This window comes from Solea senegalensis, linkage group LG4, assembly GCF_019176455.1.
Source record: "Solea senegalensis isolate Sse05_10M linkage group LG4, IFAPA_SoseM_1, whole genome shotgun sequence".
NCBI classification, from domain to species: domain Eukaryota; kingdom Metazoa; phylum Chordata; class Actinopteri; order Pleuronectiformes; family Soleidae; genus Solea; species Solea senegalensis.
The window spans coordinates 26264457-26285863 of NC_058024.1; the positions used below are offsets into that span (position 1 = coordinate 26264457).

The window sequence follows — 21407 nt, forward strand, 5'->3', positions numbered from 1 at the left end:
TCTCTGGCCAGAGCCACAATGCAAATTTTGCATGGGAAATATTGTTTCTGAACATGATTTAAGTTGTATGGAGGGCAAACAGAAGCAGGACCCTGTAAAATAGTCATGGTTGTTGGCTCTAATTTACTGGATTTTGTTCCCAGTTATAGATTAGAACAACTATAAAACACTTAACTTTTAGATGTATGGTAACATTTAACTTAAGTCCCACTATTTAGTATTAATAAACACTATACAAACATTTAAGTATTTATTTCACACTATAAAATTAACATAATTTTAAGTCCAACTTCTCATATAAAGATGTGTGACAACTGTGTTTTAATATTTCATGTGTTTATTTACCAGCCACCGTGTGTCCAAAGGGGGAGTTTGAGTTGTTAAAACAGCATTTGTTTCATTTCACATCCCGCTGCCACATTCATGAGTGTTTTCTTTGTGCCACAGCTGCACTGTGCCGTGGGCAACTACATTCCACATTAACTGGCGATGGCTGACACCGCTGTAGTACAACATTTTATTTTTATCCACCCACCTATAGATTACACAAGTACAAAGGGCGGAAAGTCTCTACAGCCACTCTGCAGGCTTTCATTCAACTTTTAAAAAACAAACAAAACAAAAAAGAAATAGGTTGCCTGATTCCTGTAAATACTTCTGTAATATTGGTTGGTATATGAGTCTCAGGGGCTGCTGTGGCTGCAAGGGTTTGTTTACAGGGCATGTGTTTTTTTTTGTTTTTTTTTTCATAATTATATTAAAAACTAAGAAAAAACTTAGAAAAAACGTTTCTGTGTGTGTACGGACTTCTAAAACTTGCTTTATGGTAATATATGACTTAAATACACTTATTTTTGTCTACTAAAGGATTGGGTTATGATATTTGATTATGTATGTGGCCACACTGTTGGTGTAGTGGTTAGCACTCTAGCCTTTGCAAGGGTTACGGTTCTTCGCAGCAAAAAGACCCAGCTTTGTGCCCTGGTTGGAACAAGGGCCTTTCAGCATTAAGTTTACATGTTCTCCTTGTGGGTCTTGGTTCTCCCGCTTCTTCCAACAGTCCAAAGACATGTAGATTTGGGGATTGAACACTCTAAATTGACTGTAGGTGTGAATAAGAGAGTGGATGGTTGTCTCTATGTGGCCCTGTGATGGACTGGCGAATAGTCCAGTCCCCATCGCCTTATATCAGCTGAGATTGGCACAGTTTCCCCCACGACCCTCATTGGAGGATAAAGCAGTAGTAAGTGTATGGATATTTATAGCGTTCCCTGCTGGTTTTTCGGTGCACACGAGGGTCAGGGGGCCACTGGTGCCAATTCCAGCTGTCATAGGGTGACAGAGTACACCATGGACAGGTTGCCAGTCCATGTTCTGATGGGGTCATGAACCCAGGCCTTCTTGCTGCAAAGGCACCAGTGCTAACCACTACACCAACCGTGTGGTTAGTGTCACTGATATCTGCTACATGATGGACATTTTAAGGACAAGATTTTAAGGATTGGTATTGTTAGAATAGTTTTGCAAACAAGATTGAACTGATGGGCCGTCTCTGTATGTGTTGTGATTCATACTATATTTGTATAATTACCTTTATTACAATTTACTGTACTTCTGTGTTGGGCCATATAGTTGTCAAGAGCGAATACACCAACACAGTAGCTTGAAAACCTGTTATTTTATATCTGTAAAATCAGAGGCTGTTTTTTTTATGCGTTTGGAGCATGTGTGTCCTTTAATACTCAGGCCACATGAGAAATGGTCTCGAAATGGTCTTTGTCTGCTCTAGAATGAACTTTAAACCCATCACCTAGACAACGCTCCGGAATCAGTTGGTGAAAGATAGGACGTTTTTCCAAAGAAGTAGTGAGGGCAATGATGTGCTGATAATCCACTGTCCATTGTCTATTTTGCTTTTTCATCAATTCAGTGAGACTGCAGCAACTCCAGTCATTTCAACAGCTCACAGGTTGTTGTTGCTTTGTAACAATGGATGTGATGGAATACTTTGAAAGAAACCAAGTCCAGACAAATTTCAAGGCAGGGCAAGGCAAGACTTGGTCAAGACCAAGACCACAGCACTTTACAAAATATATAACCATATATAATTGGTAAGGGTTTTTATTTTATGAAAATAACAGCAGTGCTCCCTGGAAAAAGTAATACTTTACTGGAAAATGAAAAGATGTAAATCAACACAAGCCTATCTTTGGCATTGTGCTCTGTAAAACCAAAAAAGATCAGATGATACCAGATGAGATACTATAAAATGATGTATGTGTGATAATACTGCTGTATTGTACTTGGTAAATCTTTGCGTTTATACAACATCAATGCACTGATGCATTCATACTGGGGAGTGACCTGCTCACCAAACTAAAACACACAGGTCGATCAGATGCTCGTCTTTGGTCTGAAACTGTGCATTTGGACTCACAATTATCAACAATGCCATCCTACCTGCTTATACAAAGGTAAACAACCGTGTTAACAGGTTGTAAATCTTTTCATAGACTTGGAGGGGCATTGTTCTCCCAGAAGTGGGAGTGGTGCTGTTTGCCAAGTGTTTTCCTTTAAATGTTGTTGTGCAAACAACATTTATTTGTAGTGTAGAAAAACAAAGGTTATAGCAGGCAACCTGGCGACATCCGTGCTCCTGAACCATCGCACAACTTCTCCTTATCTCAGTGAATCTAACCTAACTTTGTGTAGCGGGAGCTAAAGAGGTAGTGGCAGTTGTTGTTGGTGACAAGATATTACAACTAACTACTTGGACTAGGTATTAGGAAATAGGTATTTTTATCTACAGCCAGCTTTGTGTACAACTCTAATTACCAACAAAACATACCCTTTGTTTAAACAGTATATGACAACGTCACCAAGGGCGTAACCAGCTCTCACCTGCTGATGGACACGTCACTATTAGTGGGACTGGGTGGCAACTCAATTCCTCTCGCTGATTGCTCCTCTTCCCCGACTGTGTCTTCTGCTTTCATCTGGAGGCAGCTCCTAGATCCTGAATCTTGATCTGGGGGATGAAAATATATATTATAATAACGTCACGACACCCACGGAGAATCAATCAGTGGAGAAATGATCTGTCAAAATGTGGATGCAGAAAATAAAATAGGCCCAATAGCCCAGTTTAATATATTTTCATATGTTAAACACATTCAGCTCATTCTATCCCTTTAATGTATTTATTTTGTCAGTATAAGTCATGTTTAAATACAAGAAATATAACAAAAATATGTCAGTCATTTTCAAAAACAAATATCACATATTTGTGATTCTGCATTTTCTCTCATACGCGTCCTTTGCATCTCATTTGCTTTCAAATCGCTCACTTCCCAACACGTCATTCATCCACAACATGTATTGGCATATCCTTTTCCACTCCAGTCTGATGCACACATTGCTGGACTGCACCAATCGTTGTGTTATTCATTTAAAGAATGAAATAAAAAAAGTCTCCCTACCACACATACAAACCAGCAGGTGGTTGCAAAAGCTCTGTTGAGCAAATGTCATTTTTCTCAGAGCATTTACTTTGTGATACTTTAACGACGGGGAACACTGTTTTGTAAAATGGCACAAGGTGAACGTGTCACAGCTGGTTACAGCTAGTAACAGGTAACTTTTGTAACAGTGCTCTAAGGAGACTAAGATATGTCCTGTGGCTTGAGTAGATTTTATTCCCAAGAAAGGTAATGAGTGTTCAAGTACCTGCAGAGAGTGTCTTTTCTACATCTTCTTCCTTCACAATGACTTCCTTTTTGATCCGCAGCTGCCTGGTGGTTTCTAGGCGACCCCGGACCTGGGCAATGAGGCGGGAAAAGTCGTTGCTGTGCTGCTTCCCTGTGGACAAAGTAGCATAGTATGGGTTAAAAAAAAAAAAAGGGATGGTGATCGAACGCCCAGGATGCCATAACAGTATGCAACAGCATCTGAATGATTAACTCGTCAATCACCTTTATGTAAATCTACATCTCATAGCCACTGCAAATACAAAACTAGTTTTCCTTTTGTGACACAAAAACATCAAAAACAATAACACGTGAAGCAAATCAGACATGTGTTTTCACTTGGAAATTAGTTTGTCCTAACATAGAAAAGGTGAGCAGACATCATTTTTATTCATGAGCCTCAGTATCTTATGTGAAATGCCACCAAGTCCAGAATTAGAATTACAGAGCATCTCCACATGTATGATTTTTGATTGGAGAATGGTGACAGAACTGAGAGGGGGGGGAGAAATATGTAAAAAGCAATTAAGTATGATTTAATTACCACGAGCAGTTCAGAGAGAGTGATTTGAAACTACATTACTACATTAGCTGAAACCTTTTTAGGTGATCTGAATTTACTTAAAAAATTAAAGTACAGGGGAAAACAACGTATACAGATTTTGTGGCTGCTGGTTACGAAATGAAAACAACAAAATTAATTTCAATTTCTGGTAAGAAAATGAGTGATGTTTCTTTTATATGATTCACTTTTTCCGCTATTCTAACATGAGCATGAGAAAAAGGTCTGCAATCCACTTAGATTAACTTTGTTTGTTTATTTTTACCACTGCAACAATACTTGTGACACAGACAATAAGCGGGTGTTAAAATTCAGCTTTTCACTCTCGCTACTGCAGACTATAAATATAAAAAGAATATAAATGCATTTTAGAATGCAGACATGGTCAAGATGATCTACTGAAGATTCATACCAAGCATTGAAAAAAAAGGGTTGAGTGAGTTTGAATGTGACCTGGTTTTCAAGTGGTTCTGAATATTTAGAACCACTTGTCTGAAAATAATTTATACCCAAAACCATCTCCAGCATTAAAAGAAAGTGTAAATTTAAATTATAGACAGGGAACAGTAAATTTTAAGAATAACAAATCCAGGGGAGAACCACGCAGACAACCCAGCTGTCCAAAACTTGCGTGTGGAACATTAAGACGAGTGACGAGCAGGTGCGCTGCAAACTCTGCCAGTCGAGGCATCATATCACAAGTTAACTTCAACATCGAACAGCCATTTGAGAGCTAAGCACCCCGCAGAGAGGAGGCCCATCGCCATCGGAGCAGTAATCAATAGCTAGCTTTGTCACCAGGTGAGTCAAGTTTGATGAGAGACATGCAGAGCAAACAAGACCCTAATCTCAAAGAGGATAGCTGCAGACATGTTTCTCATCTGCTTCATTGAAGGCGATGGTTTTAGGAGCTGAAGGGCAATTGTTAAGCCAGAATTTGTGGTGTCTTTCATTCTTTTCATCTTCTGCCGCTTTATCCTGCACATGAAGGTCAACGAGGGCCGCTGGTGCGAATCCAGGCTGACGTAGGGCGATAGGCGGCGTACACCCTGGACAGTTCGCCAGGGACACAGAGACACCACTCGTCAAGGAAAAACAAAAGCCCCTTTTCCACCTATGGTCCCAGATCGTCATGGCACGGTTTAGTTGTTTCCACTACAAAATAGTACCGACTCAATGTGGGCGGAGTCAACGCTGCATAGCTGCGACACACACACAAACGAGTGACTAGTGACTTGTTCAGCGGTTGTTTTCAGCGTAACTGAATCATTAATCATTAAAAATATTTGTTCAGTACTCCCTCCATGACCGGAGCACAGACTGACACAGTCACAGTCTGTCACAGGAGGGTTTGTGATGCCACTGTATGTACATTTCCCTGGTAATTGTTGGAGATTAACCCACGTGTATAGGATTGTTAAGTCTTTTTTATCTGATCTCCAGCTCGGCTTGATTCTTGTGTCGGACGTCTCTTCCTATGACGGTACTCTGACCAGTGACCGGCAGTCTGGAGACGTCACGCAGACGTCACGCCTCAGCTCGCTTGGAACCTCACTAGAGCAGGTACTAAAACAAGTACCTGGTCCCAGGTATTATGCTAGTGGAAACGCAACTTAACCATCCAGGTGAGGCAAAACACGCTAAAACCGTGTAATGATAATACAGGTGAGATGCGCACACACAGTTGGTGGAAGTTGGATAAACTGTCTCCACAAATTCATGGACTGTCATTACAAACATAACTGGGAAATACAGAGCAATGTTATGAGGACAAAAAGCAAAGACACGGTGCTAAAAACACAGCTCACAAGCTTTCCACACAAGACTGGGGGATTTAATGGAGAAGTTATGGCTCGCGTAAACGATAACGCTAGCAATAACGGTGTCATCTCACACTGACCCGCACTGGAATGGGACTCTCAGCTTTGATTTATAAGCTTCAAAACACTAACCATGCGGTTGCATCTGCCCGTCGTATGGTTTTGCACTTTCATTACAGCATGAGTGCGACACAAACCCTGAAAAAGAGGCAACAACTTCAGAACTTGTTCCAGCAACCACTTGAGCAAAGATTGGGGATATGTGCAGTTCTATCAGACAGAGCTTTAACTAAACTATCAGGCGCTGCACCCTGGACATGATTGATGATAGCTGGAGCATTATAAGGGAGCTCATTCCTGTGCTCCACTCACCGAAATGTGCCACCACAGCATCATGTAGAGAATATAAGAAGGATACTTTGGTTTACCCGGTTACAGAAACTCATCTGTCAAAACATCTCAAAGAAACTTAGAAAGAGAGTCTGCTTAGGTGCCTCAGTTCAAGCATACCATGTCTGCGTCATTGGAGTGGCGGCTTGCACCTGCTGACAGGGTGGCATACGTCAAATCCCTGCTGGATCCAAGGCTAAAAAAACACCTGAGATTCAAAAGATAAACTTGCTATGCAGGCAAAGGTGTGTGATCTCCTTTTGTGCAGCTCTGAGTGAACTGGTGAGGTTGCTGCAGATGAATCGAGATGAAACTGGGGGGGGGAAGGCAAAAAAAAAGTGATACCGATTCTGCCACGACGCTTCTCTTTGGTGAAGATTACGACACGATAACAACAAACACCACTACTGAACTTAATCAGTACCGCAAAGGAGAAATGCCCCTTCACAACCATCCCTGATAGAGCTCACAGTCTGTGCCGTTTGAGAATGCTTTCAACAGCTGCAATTATTGTAAATAGAGTGCACTCCAACTTTCAGCCGGACCCTGTGGACATGCAAATTTGCTTGAGCAAAAATATGTAATGGGCAACAGGCTGAATAGCTGTTCATTATTCTCCATTAAGATTTAATGGATGTAAAATTAATGTTCATGTCACCATTGCTGTAACTCAGGTACATGTTCAGAAAAATGATATTACTGATAGAGGCAAAAACATATTAGTTTACTCCAGCTTGGTTGTGCTATTGGCCCAGGATTGTGTGTTTTTTTAAGACCTTGTGTCGCCTAAACGTTGCTTTTAAGTTGTAATGTAAATAAAATATTAATTTCTCTCTTTATTTTATGGTTAAAAAAAACAATAATTCATTATTATTGTTGATGCTGAATATAGCCTGTATATTACGTCACATTTGTACAACTTAATATCTTCAGTAAAAGATAAATGACAGACAGGGGAGGTGGCAGCACTATCACGCACACTCACATTGAGTTATGAGCCAAAATAAATATTATGTTAAAAAAAAAAGATCCATTATAATGTTTCATTAAATAAAGGAGAAAAAGGCACTAACACAGGTGTCTGAAAAACAGTTTGTTTGTACAGCCTTTGTCGTCCCAGAAAATCCCAGAGCAGCACCGGCTGTGTTGATTTCACGTCTGTCAAATTCTGTGATCAGTGACATTTGAATTGGAATAGTGTGACTTAAACCTGGTCTTAGACGATATAATGGCAAACTGTGTACAACATGTGTATGTAATGCTCAAGCATGTCTTGAATAAACATGGCGTCATAGGCCATTTTCACAGCAGATATTTGGTAACAACAAACACAGATTTTGACAATAATATAAATCAAGGTTCCGCTCCAGTTTTAAGAGCCAGGAACGTGCTATTGTTGTGTTAAGTATAAGGGTAGGTCACACGAAATACTTGACACTTTAACCTGTGCAAACAGTTATTTTCCTGAAAAATTTGTTATTTTTAATCCTTGGAACACAGAGCATTTCAGCTGCTTTTTTCCATTACTATGTTTAAACATACAGTACATACTGTACAGAGGGCATAAGAATCTGCAATATAGAGTGTCTAGGCAATCTGATGAAAAACAAAAATTTTCACCACCTATATAAACACACCTGAGCAAAAGCTACTAAAAATGTTTAAATTCAGAATTGAATTTGTGAAATTTGGAAGTACGTCACAGTTCAAAGTTCACTTGGCTTGTTTTTATGAACAAAAAGAAAAACGCTCTATTTTGTGACTTTGGCAAAATTAGCGCTACTTTATATCACAACTAAAAATGCGATATAAAATGAATCATAACTCATCAACACATAAGAAGATGGAAAGAATAACTGTGTGACCTATAAACACACACCCCAGCATGTCCATATCATGAGTTGTGTATTATTCCCACAGGTGCACCTCCAGCACAGATCTGTGCCGTGTGAGCACTAAGGGTTTAAATTACATACATGTTATTCTTATTTTTTGGATATGTTGAAATAAAGTGAGTGAGAAACAACAAATCTAAGGGTGGCCTCGACGTTTGCACATTACAGTAGGTGAGAGAAATGAAACCATGACATATACTGTAGGAGAGATAGAGTGACGTATGACAGCTGATGGCTGTGACGAGCCGGAATCCTTATTAATCAAACATTAATGACCCTCTTAAATCAAAGATCACTAATTACCAGAAGCACTACCAGAGCTAAATTAGCATTCCAGCTGGATTGCAAATGATCTACGACAGTCTGCTCTTCAATGGCAACAGTTGGTCTCACAAAAGGATTGTCCAGGATTGTCCTTATAGCTAAACTGTGACCATATGCAAAAGAGCCACATGCAAAAGCCAGTGAGTCATTTTCACCTTCCTGTCTGCTCATTCTCCATTCCCCATAGTGACAAAGTGAGTCATCCACATCCTTCTCCCGATAAATCAAGAGGTTATCACAGCAGTGCAGCTATTTATAGATCACTCCTCTGGGGAGTCACATCCATTTTTTTTCCAGCCACCTTTTAAAGTTAGCTGCTCCAAAATAGTCATTTCAAACAGGATTTTTCATCTTGTTCAACCCCTGTCAACATGACTTTCCATAATTTTACCCTAATGCTGCTGCTCTTGCTCAAACACAGATCCAGTCCAGATTTCTGTGCATCTGCAGATCTACGAGTGGAAAAAAAAAATAAAAAATCTCACAAACTTAAGTAGCCAACTGACTCTAGACGTCATAGCAGAAAAGCCCTTGGTATCACTTACACCGAGGAATAAAACCGTCACCCGTTTTCAACATTCATTTCAACCTCTTGCTACTAAATGGCTCACTGACGATGCAGCAGTTCTGCTCATGTTTAATATGCTCTGGCAGGAATATGAGGCAAGCTCCTAATGAGGGGCTTCCAGGTTGGGATGTGTTGGGATTGAGGTTACGGTTTTGAAGAACCATAACCTCAATGAATATGCAAATCATAACGGTGTTGGAGACAAAAAAAAAAGCATATGGTTGGTGTTACTATTGCCTATTTCGTTTTCCAGAACCTCCTCTACTCCTTTACTACACTGGAAAGCAACTATTAATCAGCACTGAGAAAATAACATCATGCAGTCTGTGTGATGGATTACCGCTCGAGCCGGACCCGGGTCTCTACGAGTGGACTTTCCTAATGAACTAAGTGCATAGAAGTGCCGAACATAAATCCAGTGATTTGCCTGGAAGGCCATGGTTTGCCTTGGAAAGTTATTATCACAGGTTGCCATTAAGATGCCCAAAGTGTACCAAATTTCTTTTGTAATTCTTTTTGAGACAGGAAGCTTGGAACCTGCATTGATCTATAGATTATCAGAGGGGATTTTTATGTCAAGTAAATTATTTGACTGAGAAAGAAAATGCTTATCGAGCTGAGATTTTCCTTAGTATTTCAAAGCATACGTGGGATTTCTCATCTCAAAGAAATGTAGAAACAGTGTCGTGGTAAAACAGACATCATAATAAGATCCACTCTTAAATTCCTGTCTTTGAATCATGAGTGCAAGTTTTTGGAAAGCACCTTAAAATAATAATGGAGGACTAGGTTATAGTATAACAAAAATAAAAGCTTAAATCTTTAAACCAAACTGAGAAAGATCATTACTATGACTTTGGTTTATACTGGTTTGCCTTTCTTTGGTGCTGTCCAATATGTGGTGCCATAAAGAGAGAAAGTAACATTTACAAACCATTTCTGGAGTTCCAAAAGTGGTCAATTCAACTTGAGTGCAAAAAAAATTGTTAGTTTTGGAGCGAAATGGTTTATCTCTCAAAACAGCCATTTTGTGTTTCTCTCTCAGGCTGATGCCTTTTAATGCATCTTCTGAACTGTTCTTCAACACACAGTTGACATTTTTCTTAAACTACAAAACGTGCGTGTTGGACACAGCAAGGTAATAAGGACCAGAGGATTAAGTGCACAGCACAAAGACAAATGTAGAAGAACTAGGGCTGCACGATGTATCGTTTGAGCATCGTCATCGCGGTGTGCACATGTGCGATAGTCGGTTACTTTTCTCCTTTCAGAAAAGCATCTCTAAACTGGCTCCTTGCTCTGCTCTTCACATGCTGTCCCTCACACACCGCCACGAAGATGAGCGATAGACAGGAGGGAGAGATCGCGGCCACGTCCAGACGGAAACGGCACGAAGCGTAAACGTAATCTTTTTCTTTGCCATTTCCCCATAAACACTGCGTCGTTTCAGGAAATGTCTCCTGTCGGCTGTAGTAAATATGCCAAGAGTGGAAGTTGGACAGTAACACATTCCAGACATACTAACAGAAATAGAATGAACCGAGACGGGGAAAGAAAGGGAAATAATGACCGTTTGTTTGTGTTTCGCGACGTTTTTTGTGTGAGCATATTGAGCGACTTTTTTTATAAAAAAAAAAAAACGTAAAACGTTCTAAACGTAAATACTTCGAGAAGGAAAAGCACAATCCTGCCGCAAGGAGTGAAATCCATCTAAGTGTATTTATTTATTGTATTTAATTCGCACGCACGCACGCACACATGCACTTTATTTTATGATTCAACACATTTTTACTGTGTTCAATCAGAAAATTCTTCTTCTCTGTGGAGAATTATTGAACTGCAGGCTGTAACAAAACTTTAGCCCATAAACTATATGACAGCCATCATGTCATGGCATAAATATATGGCAGGATATCGTTGCTAGTTTTAAATAACTATTGTTGAGGACACAATCTCATCCTACAGCAAAAGTCAGTGTAAACATCAAATACATAAGGTAACTACACTGTGTGTGTGTGTGTGTGTGGGAGAAAGAGTGTAGTGAAAACATCCCTAAAACAAAAATCACTTACTATAATTTGAATGAATCTCCTCAATTTCCTTTTCCGTCTGCTTCTTAGTGAAAACCATGACCTGCAAGAAGTTTGAATGAAATAAGAAATGACTGTATATTACAATAATATTTCTCAACTAAATCCAATTTATCTACTGTAACAAAACGCAGTAACAAAACAATGTCATGGTTAATAAAATAAATAAAGTTAGTACTTACAGGTTTGGCTTTCCCTTGTAGCTGGTTCCTGCTCTTCTCATTGGCCTCCACCTCTTTGGCAATATCTTCAGCTGTTGACGAAGGACAGAATCATTTATGAATAAGTAAATAAATCTGCTCTCAAACACACTGAGGTTCTGAATGACCATATATGTATGTTAGGTTTGCAATGGTTATTCAATTAATCCATTATTAAATGATTACTTAATTAATGATCAACCACTTTGATAACTTATTAATTGGTTTGAATATTTTCTGGGGTTTTTTGCTCCACATAACAAATAAATCATCCAAACTGATTAATTTTGATTTGTGGACAAAACGAGACATTGATCGACATTTTTCCAACATTTCCCGACATTACTTGACTGATCAAGAAAGTAATCCAAAGAATCATCACTTGTGTAGTTGCAGCACTAGTGTACATTAACAGAACAACAATGAACATGTCAGTCCATAGATTACCTACTGTATTATGTCTTTTTATGAAGAGTGGAAAAATAACTTGTGCTTTATGGACAGGTTGTTAATTTCCAGGCTTATGTGAACATTTGTCCATGTAATCATATCCTGGATATGAAAATAATTAACTCAACTTATAGTATAATAGACTAAAATATGCTTACCTGATTTAGGGTTTAGAGAATCACACTGAGCATTGTATATGTGGACAAACTCCTTGTGTCTTTTGATCATCTGATCTCGAGAACCCTGCACCGAGAGGTAGCTCTCCTTCAGCCTCCGCTTCAGCTCCACCGTGGAGAGTAGGTTGTAGACCAGTTTGCTCATGGGACGCCTCGCCTTACTAAGGGAGCTGCAACAGACAAGACAAGTTAATAGTTTATCACAGTAGTTCGTCTGATAGATGCAATCATGTGCTTAATGGTAACACATTGTCGTGGTTCGGAGAAGAACAACGTGAATGTCACCGTTGTGCGTTTTGTCTTTCATATCAATACGCTCCTTTGTGCAGGCTGGCTACATTTAAGGGTATTAAAACATCTGCAATTCATCATTATGACATTGAGATCTGCTCCAGATTGTGTTTTACACTGTTGAGCAAATATGCCCTCTCAAAGCACAACATCATAATTTTACATGAGCGATTAATCATCCTCGTAAAACCAAATTTCAGAGGCCACAATGAACTCAAATTATGTCACAGAAAGATTTGTATCCAGGTTGAATACAAACGCAAAAAAGATCCAGTAATAACTACAATTGCATAATTATAGGCTTTCAGACATTTAAAAGAAACATTGGCTGATTATGGCTTGATAAAAAATTGTGTTATCCAACAAAAACAAGTTTGATGTCCAGGTTCATGCCACAAACAAGGCTCCAGAATGCGACCAAACTTTGAGACAGTTTTTCACGCGAGTGTCGTCCGTGACTCCGTCAGCATGCAGCAAGGCCACAGAGCTGGAGCCGCGAGACAGATTTCTCATGGCAATTCAAAAACTACAGGCAGAAAGTGTTGCCCTACTCATCAGATGCACCTACATCGGCGGGTTCTCAATGCAAATACACTCCGTTACACACCCAGAGATGTGATTCCCTCTAACCCTCCTAATGCAAGGTTGAATGTTGGTTCCTAATAGAGTGTTTTGGTTCAAAAGGTGGCATTGGACATTTCTTAATGCAGTGGTTCCCAAACTTTTTTTTTCCTTGAAGCCAAGACAAACAAGGCACCAAAACCCAAACGTCTGTCCACCAAAAGAATGAAGTGAATAATTACAATATGCCTAATATATGTGTATATCACTTTAATAACCTTACCTAACCTTAAAAATATAGAAACATTGACACAGAATATTTAGACACAGTAGGAATTGGACAATACAAATGTCAGGAGTTCTATTTCCAAACAGTCACGCAATTCACAATGTGCTTTTTGTTTACCTTCTCAAGCTTTCTTTCTTCTCTCCGCTGGAGAGACAAGTGTCCAGATGCTTGTTGATAAACTGCTGTGACACACCCACCGAACACACGGGGCACTCCACTGCAGAATATCACACAAGAAGACATGATCAGCCGCTTCTTCCAAAGATGTGGTCAAGCAGGTACAAAATACACACCACAATCAAACTCCCCTTGGCTGCACCAAATCAGGGAATCAGACAAATCAAGAGAATCACTTCATATGACGAGGAAACATCTCAAGTGTGCCTACAAGTTTCTCGTGCTCTGTTCACAGCTCCATCACCACACACACAAAAAACATGTTTGAAGAAGACACCCTGATGTGTTTTAGTCCATGTATTGGATTTATCATAGCCAATTTCATGATTTGTTCTTTGAGAAATGGTCCTCACTAGTGGGGATGAGAAGATGGATTGAAAACAGCAAAACCCCTGTAGGTGCAATACATTTTGTGTAAGGTGTTGAATATTTAAAATTTAAACTCAACTTCTACTCACTAGCACCGCTTCATGCGTCACGTTAAAGTGCCTAAGGAGCTCGATGCTGTGATTTAAATATTCATTTGGATGGAGGACGGCTCATGCTGGGTGATGAGGTGTACGAGGAGAACATTTTCACCTTTGATTACAGACTTTACATCATGGGACGGCGCTGAAGAATGTGGCATCTCGACCCCCGTGCTGATACTACACAAGACCGCGTCCTCCCGTTTGACTGACATCAGCCCCTGGACCTGCACATCCGTCGGCTCTTCCTTCACAGCCACTGGAACTGAAGTATTTGCTAAATGTAGGTCAGAGCCATTTGCACCACAGGTGCGTGCAGTCCTCATTTTTCCCTGCTCCGAGCACTGAGAGACGGATCCGTCTTGTTGGTTTTCTGAAGTGGGCGATGTTTTGGTCCTCTTCTGGAAAAAGTGACTCAGATTGGAGGTGCTACACTTCTGGCCCTTGGCTCTGGGTGTTTTACATTTAACAGCTGAAGCCGGGGTTTTAGGCGATATTGGAGGAGAGTCAAAGTGTACTTTTGACAGCCGCAGCCTTCAAAGAGAAGAGAGGGGAGGGGAAAAGAAGTTGTGAATGAAACACTGTTCTCAGCGTATGAATCTCACATCTACGCAGTCATTTATTCTTGATTTATATATTTTCTACGGCTTAATCCTCCACATGAGTGTTGCCAGTCCATCACAGGGCCACATAGAGACAAACAACCATTCACTTTCACACTCACATCCTACAGCCAATTAATAGTGTGCAATTTACCTAATCCCCATATTGCATGTTTTTGGACTGTGGGAGGAGCTGGAGCACCCGGAGAAATTGTTCCGGATGTGTGTGTATGTACTGTATGTATGTATGGAGATATGGATATGGATATGTGTGTATGTATGTATGTATATGTATATGTATATATATATATATATATATATATATATACATATACATACATACATACACACACACGTATATATGTATGTATATATACATACATACATACATATATATACACACACAGAGTTGCATAAAACATGTATATTTAAAAAATCTATGTAAAAAAAAGTGATCAACAACAGAGATGTCTACGTACAAGCAGTGTATTAAGTGAACAGATCAAACTTCCTTGTAATAAAAACACATTGAGGCCACTAAAAAGAGAAGACTATCATGTGCCAACAAATACAGCGCAGAGTAAATCGAGCGCGTTGGCATTAAAATGCACCTGCTCATTTATTACGCTCGTCTTCTACTGAATGAGGAAAAAAAAGTAAATGCTTTGGCTGCAATCTAGGAAATGTGGAGGGCAAACAAACTGCTGCAAGGCCATTAGTTGGTAATAAAATGGAACAAATGAGGTGTGTGATGTTCTCCTTTCCATATTTAAAACTTATTTGTGCTTATTGTCGCCGCCATTAGAGCAAATATACGCACACGTTCTCAGCGAGTGCGGATTTGGTCGTTACCTACAGTATTACACAAATTTCATATTTCCTCTATACATCATATTTTTACTTAAAATAAAGACTGGATAGATGCATTTTTATTAAACTAATAAACTATTTAAACTATAAAGCAGATGGAGGAAAGAAAGAAATTCATCCAAAATCATGGACAAAATAATGTTATCATAGATCATCCATCTGCTGCAAGGATTTCCAAAGATTTGCATCAGCAGCCAGAGAAGAACCCATATCGGCTGACCTCTAACACAAATACATTCTTATTAGCTGGAATATTTTCCGCTTCATTTGAGGAAACCTATTTTGGTCCACCACTTCTAAATGCCTAAATGTCTAAATGCTTCTGTAGTTGACTGGCAGTTGCCATCGATACACCGGCTGAATAAACACATCAGGTGCTGTACATATTTAGTACATTAAGTAAACTACACTTGGTAAATAATTAGTTTAAAAACAATTACAATATGGCAACAGTGTGGCATATTTGTCACCTAAAAGACATTATAACAAAGAAAGAGTCACAGAAAAGACTAAGAATCAATTTCAGGCTCATTCTTCACAAGTTGAATTGTAAATGTAGATTGGCTGGCACGACATGAAAGGCAGTTTCAGAGGAAAAGGATGTGATTTTTCCAAACACAAACAACTGTTCAATCCGACTGTATCCACAATGCATTATTCAGCAGCAGGAAGGAGAGTCGCACCATTCATAATTAATGGACCTGGTGTTTCTTGGGAGTTTGTAGAAGAATTCAAGTGGAATAGACGTTCGCGTCGACTACAAGCCGACGTTTTTACACATTAACAAATGAGGCACGACACCAGAAAAAGAACGTAGGTGAGGTGACCCTTTAAAAGTACATCCGTACATCCATTTTCTATCGCTTTATCCTTCACATAAACGGGGGGAGCTGTGCCAATCTCAGCTGGCACAGGGTGATAGGCGGGGTCACACCCTGGACATTTCATCAGTCCATCGCAAGGTGTGCAATGGACTGACGAACTGTCCATACACAAAAACAACCATCAACTCTGTCACTGACTCTTACGGTCAATTTAGAGTGTCCAATTTTACCTAATACCCGTATTAGGTAAAAGCGCGAACCCGCTGGGCCTTTAAAAGTTACATTTTACAAAATGACATAAACCATTTAAGGACATTATGAGAGAATGAACCGGGATGTTTTGACACCCGAGGTCTACGGCCGTACTAGCAACCAAAAGATGAACCAACACTATGCAGTTCATTTACACAGTTTAAGTCTCTGTTTGAATAAATTACCCACGAGTGCAATGTAATCACTGTGCTATGAAGTCTATAAACACCGTTTCATTTTAATTTCACACAAAGGAACTCATAAAACTAAAACTGTTTGGTACAAGTCTATTGTAACATAACAACACTTTATGAATCCCAATTTTTTTTCCACACACACACACACACACACACACACTGGTAGACAACAGGAAATTAAAAGACAGAGGCAGAAGCAGCTGCTATTTACAACAGTGATGGCAATCACGAGGTCTCGGTTTGAAGTTGACCTCGCGTCTGACATTATATCAACATTCACCCAGACACTGAAGAAGCAATTCAGATTTGATTTGAAGGCTTTGTTTGGTTTTCAAGCACAATAGTCTCTAACGAACAGAAAAACATCAATAAACAGAGTTCATTCAGTAGATTTGTTTGTCAACTTTCACACAGACCGCTCAAAACTCTGGTTACCTGGTGATTATTTCTGATATAAGGAGTAAAATACTTGTTATACAGTGACTGAGGAGGCATGGTTGGCAGACGCTCATATACAGAGGATCAGTGGGAGATCGAGTTATCTTTTAAATGGAAAAATGTGGGTGAATGACAAAACCGTAGTGTAAAGCAGCTTTGAGTGGCCATCAAGACTAGAAAAGCGCTATATAAATCACCATCAGACATGATATGGTTTTGTACTGACTGTATAAAGATAAAGTATTTAAAATAAATGTCACCAGATAAACAGCAAACAGAGTTTTGAGTGGTCTGTGTGAATGAACTCTGTTCTGTTAAATGATGCTTACCATTATGGCTGGAACTATTGATTATTTTCATAATCGATTAATCGGTCGATTATTCTCTCGATTTATCGAGTACTTGTTTGGTCCAGAAAATGACAAAAAATGTTGAAAAATCTTGATCGATGTTTTTAAAACGTGGAAATGTTCTCAAATGTCTTGTTTGGGGTGGAGTGGCTCAGTGGTTAAGACCCTGTGTGCAAAGACTTCATGGTCGCAAGTTCAACTCTACCCCAGGCAGGTTGTACTCAATTCCCTTGTCGCTTTGGATAAAACCGTCTGCTAAATGACATGTAATGAAATCCACAAACCAAAATGATTCCGTTTTAATGGATTCTTTGTGATATGAAGCAAAGAAACCAGAAATGTTCACATTTAAGAAGCTGAAAAATCAGAAAAGCTAATAATAACCGAATAATCGATTGTTTTGTTGTCGATTCATTTAGTAATGGATTAATTGAGTAATTGTTTCAGCCCTACTTATCACAGATTTTAAATGAACTGGTTTATTCTGACCAAACCATAAGCAAAACATGGTGCAAAAAAATTTGTGTTAAATTTGCAAAATGCACATGCACCCTGTTGCTGTTAGCCATAAATGTTTGGAGCGAACCTTCTTTTCCCAACTTAGGACACACTTGACTGAATTAAAATAAAACAAAACAGTGAACACTGCGGCACCATCATCATCATCATCATCATCATCAAGATCCACGGTGTTCACACAACTCACTGTGACTCCGCTAGAAGAAGCAGAGGTGGGGGAATAGCACTCTACAGAGAAGATCAACCACTGGCAATGGGAATGGAGTTAATTGCCTTTTTATACGTGGGTTCACCCTGTTTCGCAAATGCTGGGTACACTCGTTTACTTTAATGTCAAAAAGGCTTAACATCTATCAGGCTCGAGACACGGCAAGCGATCACGGCTGTATATGTCGCTCCATCCACGTCGCAAGTGCTACTGTTAACAGGATAATCAATACGAGAGAGTGATTTTCCTTCATTGTGATAAATGTCACTAAAGCAAAACTTGAACTTTGAGTACAGTACAAAGAAATTTCCTCTGGAAACTGCCATCTCCATCCTACTGTAATGAAAAATATCAGCCCTAAAGCTCCTCCACAGTCACATGAGAGCAATATACGGAAAACCTTCAATTCAATCCCCATTTTATTTACACAAAATCCATAAATCCGAGTCAGATTACTAGAGGATAATTATTACGTGTCTGCTAAATTGAAACAAACTGAAATGGTTTGCCTTGTGGACGTCACGTAATCCTGACAATAACAATGGGATTGTTATTGTTAAGTCACTCTCGCAGTCATTTTTGTCTTCAGTTCTTAGAAAACCTGATGATACAGTGATACGCGGGGGACAGGTGCTCGGGTGGTGGTACGCCACTGTTGCTTGCATGCTACAGGGCTCTTTAAGGGATTGTGTCTTATTTCCTGAGTTGCCATTTCCACTATGCTTTGAGTCTTAACTGTACAAGCAAAATAATTAAAAGCACACATAATAAAAATGGGAAAAAAAAGGTTTTTAAAATAGTCTTAATCCCTTATTAGCACTTGATAAGTAACAGAGCCAATAAAGCGAGGGATCTCAGTGATACCACACCTTAACATACCTTTGCTTGCCGGCTTGTTTATGAGTACAAATAAGGGCAATATTGACCAAATGTTTTACAGCTTACTCCGACTGCAGCACCCTGAATCAAAAGCAGCATTTTATTCCTTGTATGTGTGCAATTCTGCACCATATTTCTATTTATATATATTTTCCATTTTTATTATTTAGCCAGATAATTGCAATAAGTGAAAAAGAGCGACAGGTGATGTGCAATGTGCACTCAATTTGCACAGAGGGGCCTAATACTTATCAGACATTTTCTGACTTCACCAGTAACAAAATACATTGTGTTGTACATTTACCTTGCAGCTTGAAAGTTTGCGACCAGTTCGTCCAATACGCGGTTGTTCCTTAGATCTTGTTCTGTCAATTCCTGTGGAAAGGAAGAAGCAATATTTAATCAAACAGGTTAATTGCAGAGGGTGTGCCAACTTATTGAGGTTATGGCCCCTAATGAGTATGCAAATAAAAACCGGCAGTGTCGTTATGGACTAAAGTCACGTTCATAATTCACTTACCGAGTTGCAAACTGGACACAGTAACTTGTAGGACAGAAATTTTCTGATGCATAAAGAGCAAACTGTAAAAAGGAAATAGAAAAGCAATTAAATGTGTTGAACAAGAAGTTCAAAGCTGTTGATTTCTATATGAATTTCATTTTAAAACAATTCTCCCACTAGCATTTCATCTCTCTGGTGCTCTCATATACAGCACAACACAAAGAGCAGCTACATCTATGCTCAGAATTGACAAATGAAAATTTTACAGCTGCAACTAACAATTATTTTCATAATCGATTAATCTGTCGATTGTTTTCTCGATTAATCGTTTGGTCCATAAAATATCAAAAACCTTAAAAATGTTGATCGGTGTTTGACCAAAACCTGGAAATGATGATGTTGTCAAATGTCTTGTTTTGTCCACAAACCAAAATGATTCACTTGAAATGATTTTTTGTTATCCAGAGCAAAGAAATGAAGAAAATACTCACATTTAAGAAGCATAAACAATCGGGAATCTTGTTTTAATCATGAAAAAAGCTTCAAACCGATTAATCGATTATCAAAATATTTGTCGATTAATTTAGTAATCGCTTAATAATCGATTAATTGTTTCAGCTCTAGAAAATTTGCATCCATTTGAGATTAATCTGATTCAACTTCAGTACTGAACTCAAATGTTATCATGGAGACAGCGGCAGGATCTTGAATCAGAGGGTCTGTACTAGTCTCTTACTCAGGTAATTTCATTTACTTCCAAAAAATACACTTTGGAAGTAGTGAACTGAGCCAAACTGTATCACTTGATGGAATCACGTCAATAGAGTTAAAAAATTCAATTTATAACCAAACAAGCCATCATACTTTGCATTTATAAAAGAGAATTTCAAAACTACTACTACTACTATGAATGGCAGCCCCAAAAGTATAGAATTCAGAAAGTATACATATATAAAGTATTCTATGTAGTGATTAAAGTGAAGTCGAGCTTATTATGTATTTATTTATTTATAGAATGCCAAATTGTGATGAAGTGAAGCCCAAAAGTCATGATCATGATGTGAGGGTTCTTTTGCTGCGTCGGGTCCTGAAACCAATGAATGGATTAAAATCCTCTACATGAGGGTCGTGAGAACATGGGCCTTTCTGCGTGTGTGCTCCATTGTTCTCCGGCTTCCTCCCACAGCCAAAAAACATGCAATATGGGGATTAGGTAAATTGTCTATGTATGTGTCCCTGTGAACTGGGTATACCCCGCCTATCGCCCTATGTCAGCCGAGCCTGGCACAGCTCCCTGCGTGACCCTCATGTGGAGGATAAAGCAGTAGAAGATGGATGGATGGATGGATTGGCATGAGTCTGCAGTCATTTTCTATCACTCAGTCCTCCCCATGAGGGTCATGCGGCCTGTGGAGCCAATCCCAGTTGACAGGGCAAAAGGAAAGGTATACCCTAGACAGGTCATCAGTCCATCACACAGAGACTATGACTATAGTCTATAACTATTCACTCTCATCTATGGTCAACTTGTGTCCAATTAACCTTTGCAAGTTCTTGGACCGTGGGACGAAACTGAAGAACCATTTTTACCGCTTAATCCTCCACATGAGGGTCGCGGGAGGAGCTGTGCCAGTCTCAGCTCACATAGGGCAATAGGCGGGGTCACACCCCGGCTGAACAGTTTGCCAGTCTATCGCAGGGCAACATAGAGACAAACTATATATTATTGTTATCATTATTATTGTTATTCTCTTTTGCTT

The 21407-nt window shown here is 39.3% G+C and overlaps 1 protein-coding gene across 1 annotated transcript in view; it reads right to left on the bottom strand.

Annotated features, from left to right (window-relative positions):
• rad18 (RAD18 E3 ubiquitin protein ligase) overlaps positions 1–21407 on the bottom strand; it is a 28989-nt gene that overhangs the window by 6661 nt on the left and 921 nt on the right. The window contains exons 3-11 of the mRNA XM_044022983.1: positions 19666–19727; positions 19450–19520; positions 14119–14540; positions 13480–13579; positions 12204–12391; positions 11578–11648; positions 11378–11438; positions 3727–3858; positions 2902–3028 (exon numbers count right to left, since the gene is read on the bottom strand). Coding sequence (XP_043878918.1) covers positions 2902–3028; positions 3727–3858; positions 11378–11438; positions 11578–11648; positions 12204–12391; positions 13480–13579; positions 14119–14540; positions 19450–19520; positions 19666–19727 — 1234 coding nt within the window. The remainder of the gene's footprint in view (positions 1–2901; positions 3029–3726; positions 3859–11377; positions 11439–11577; positions 11649–12203; positions 12392–13479; positions 13580–14118; positions 14541–19449; positions 19521–19665; positions 19728–21407) is intronic.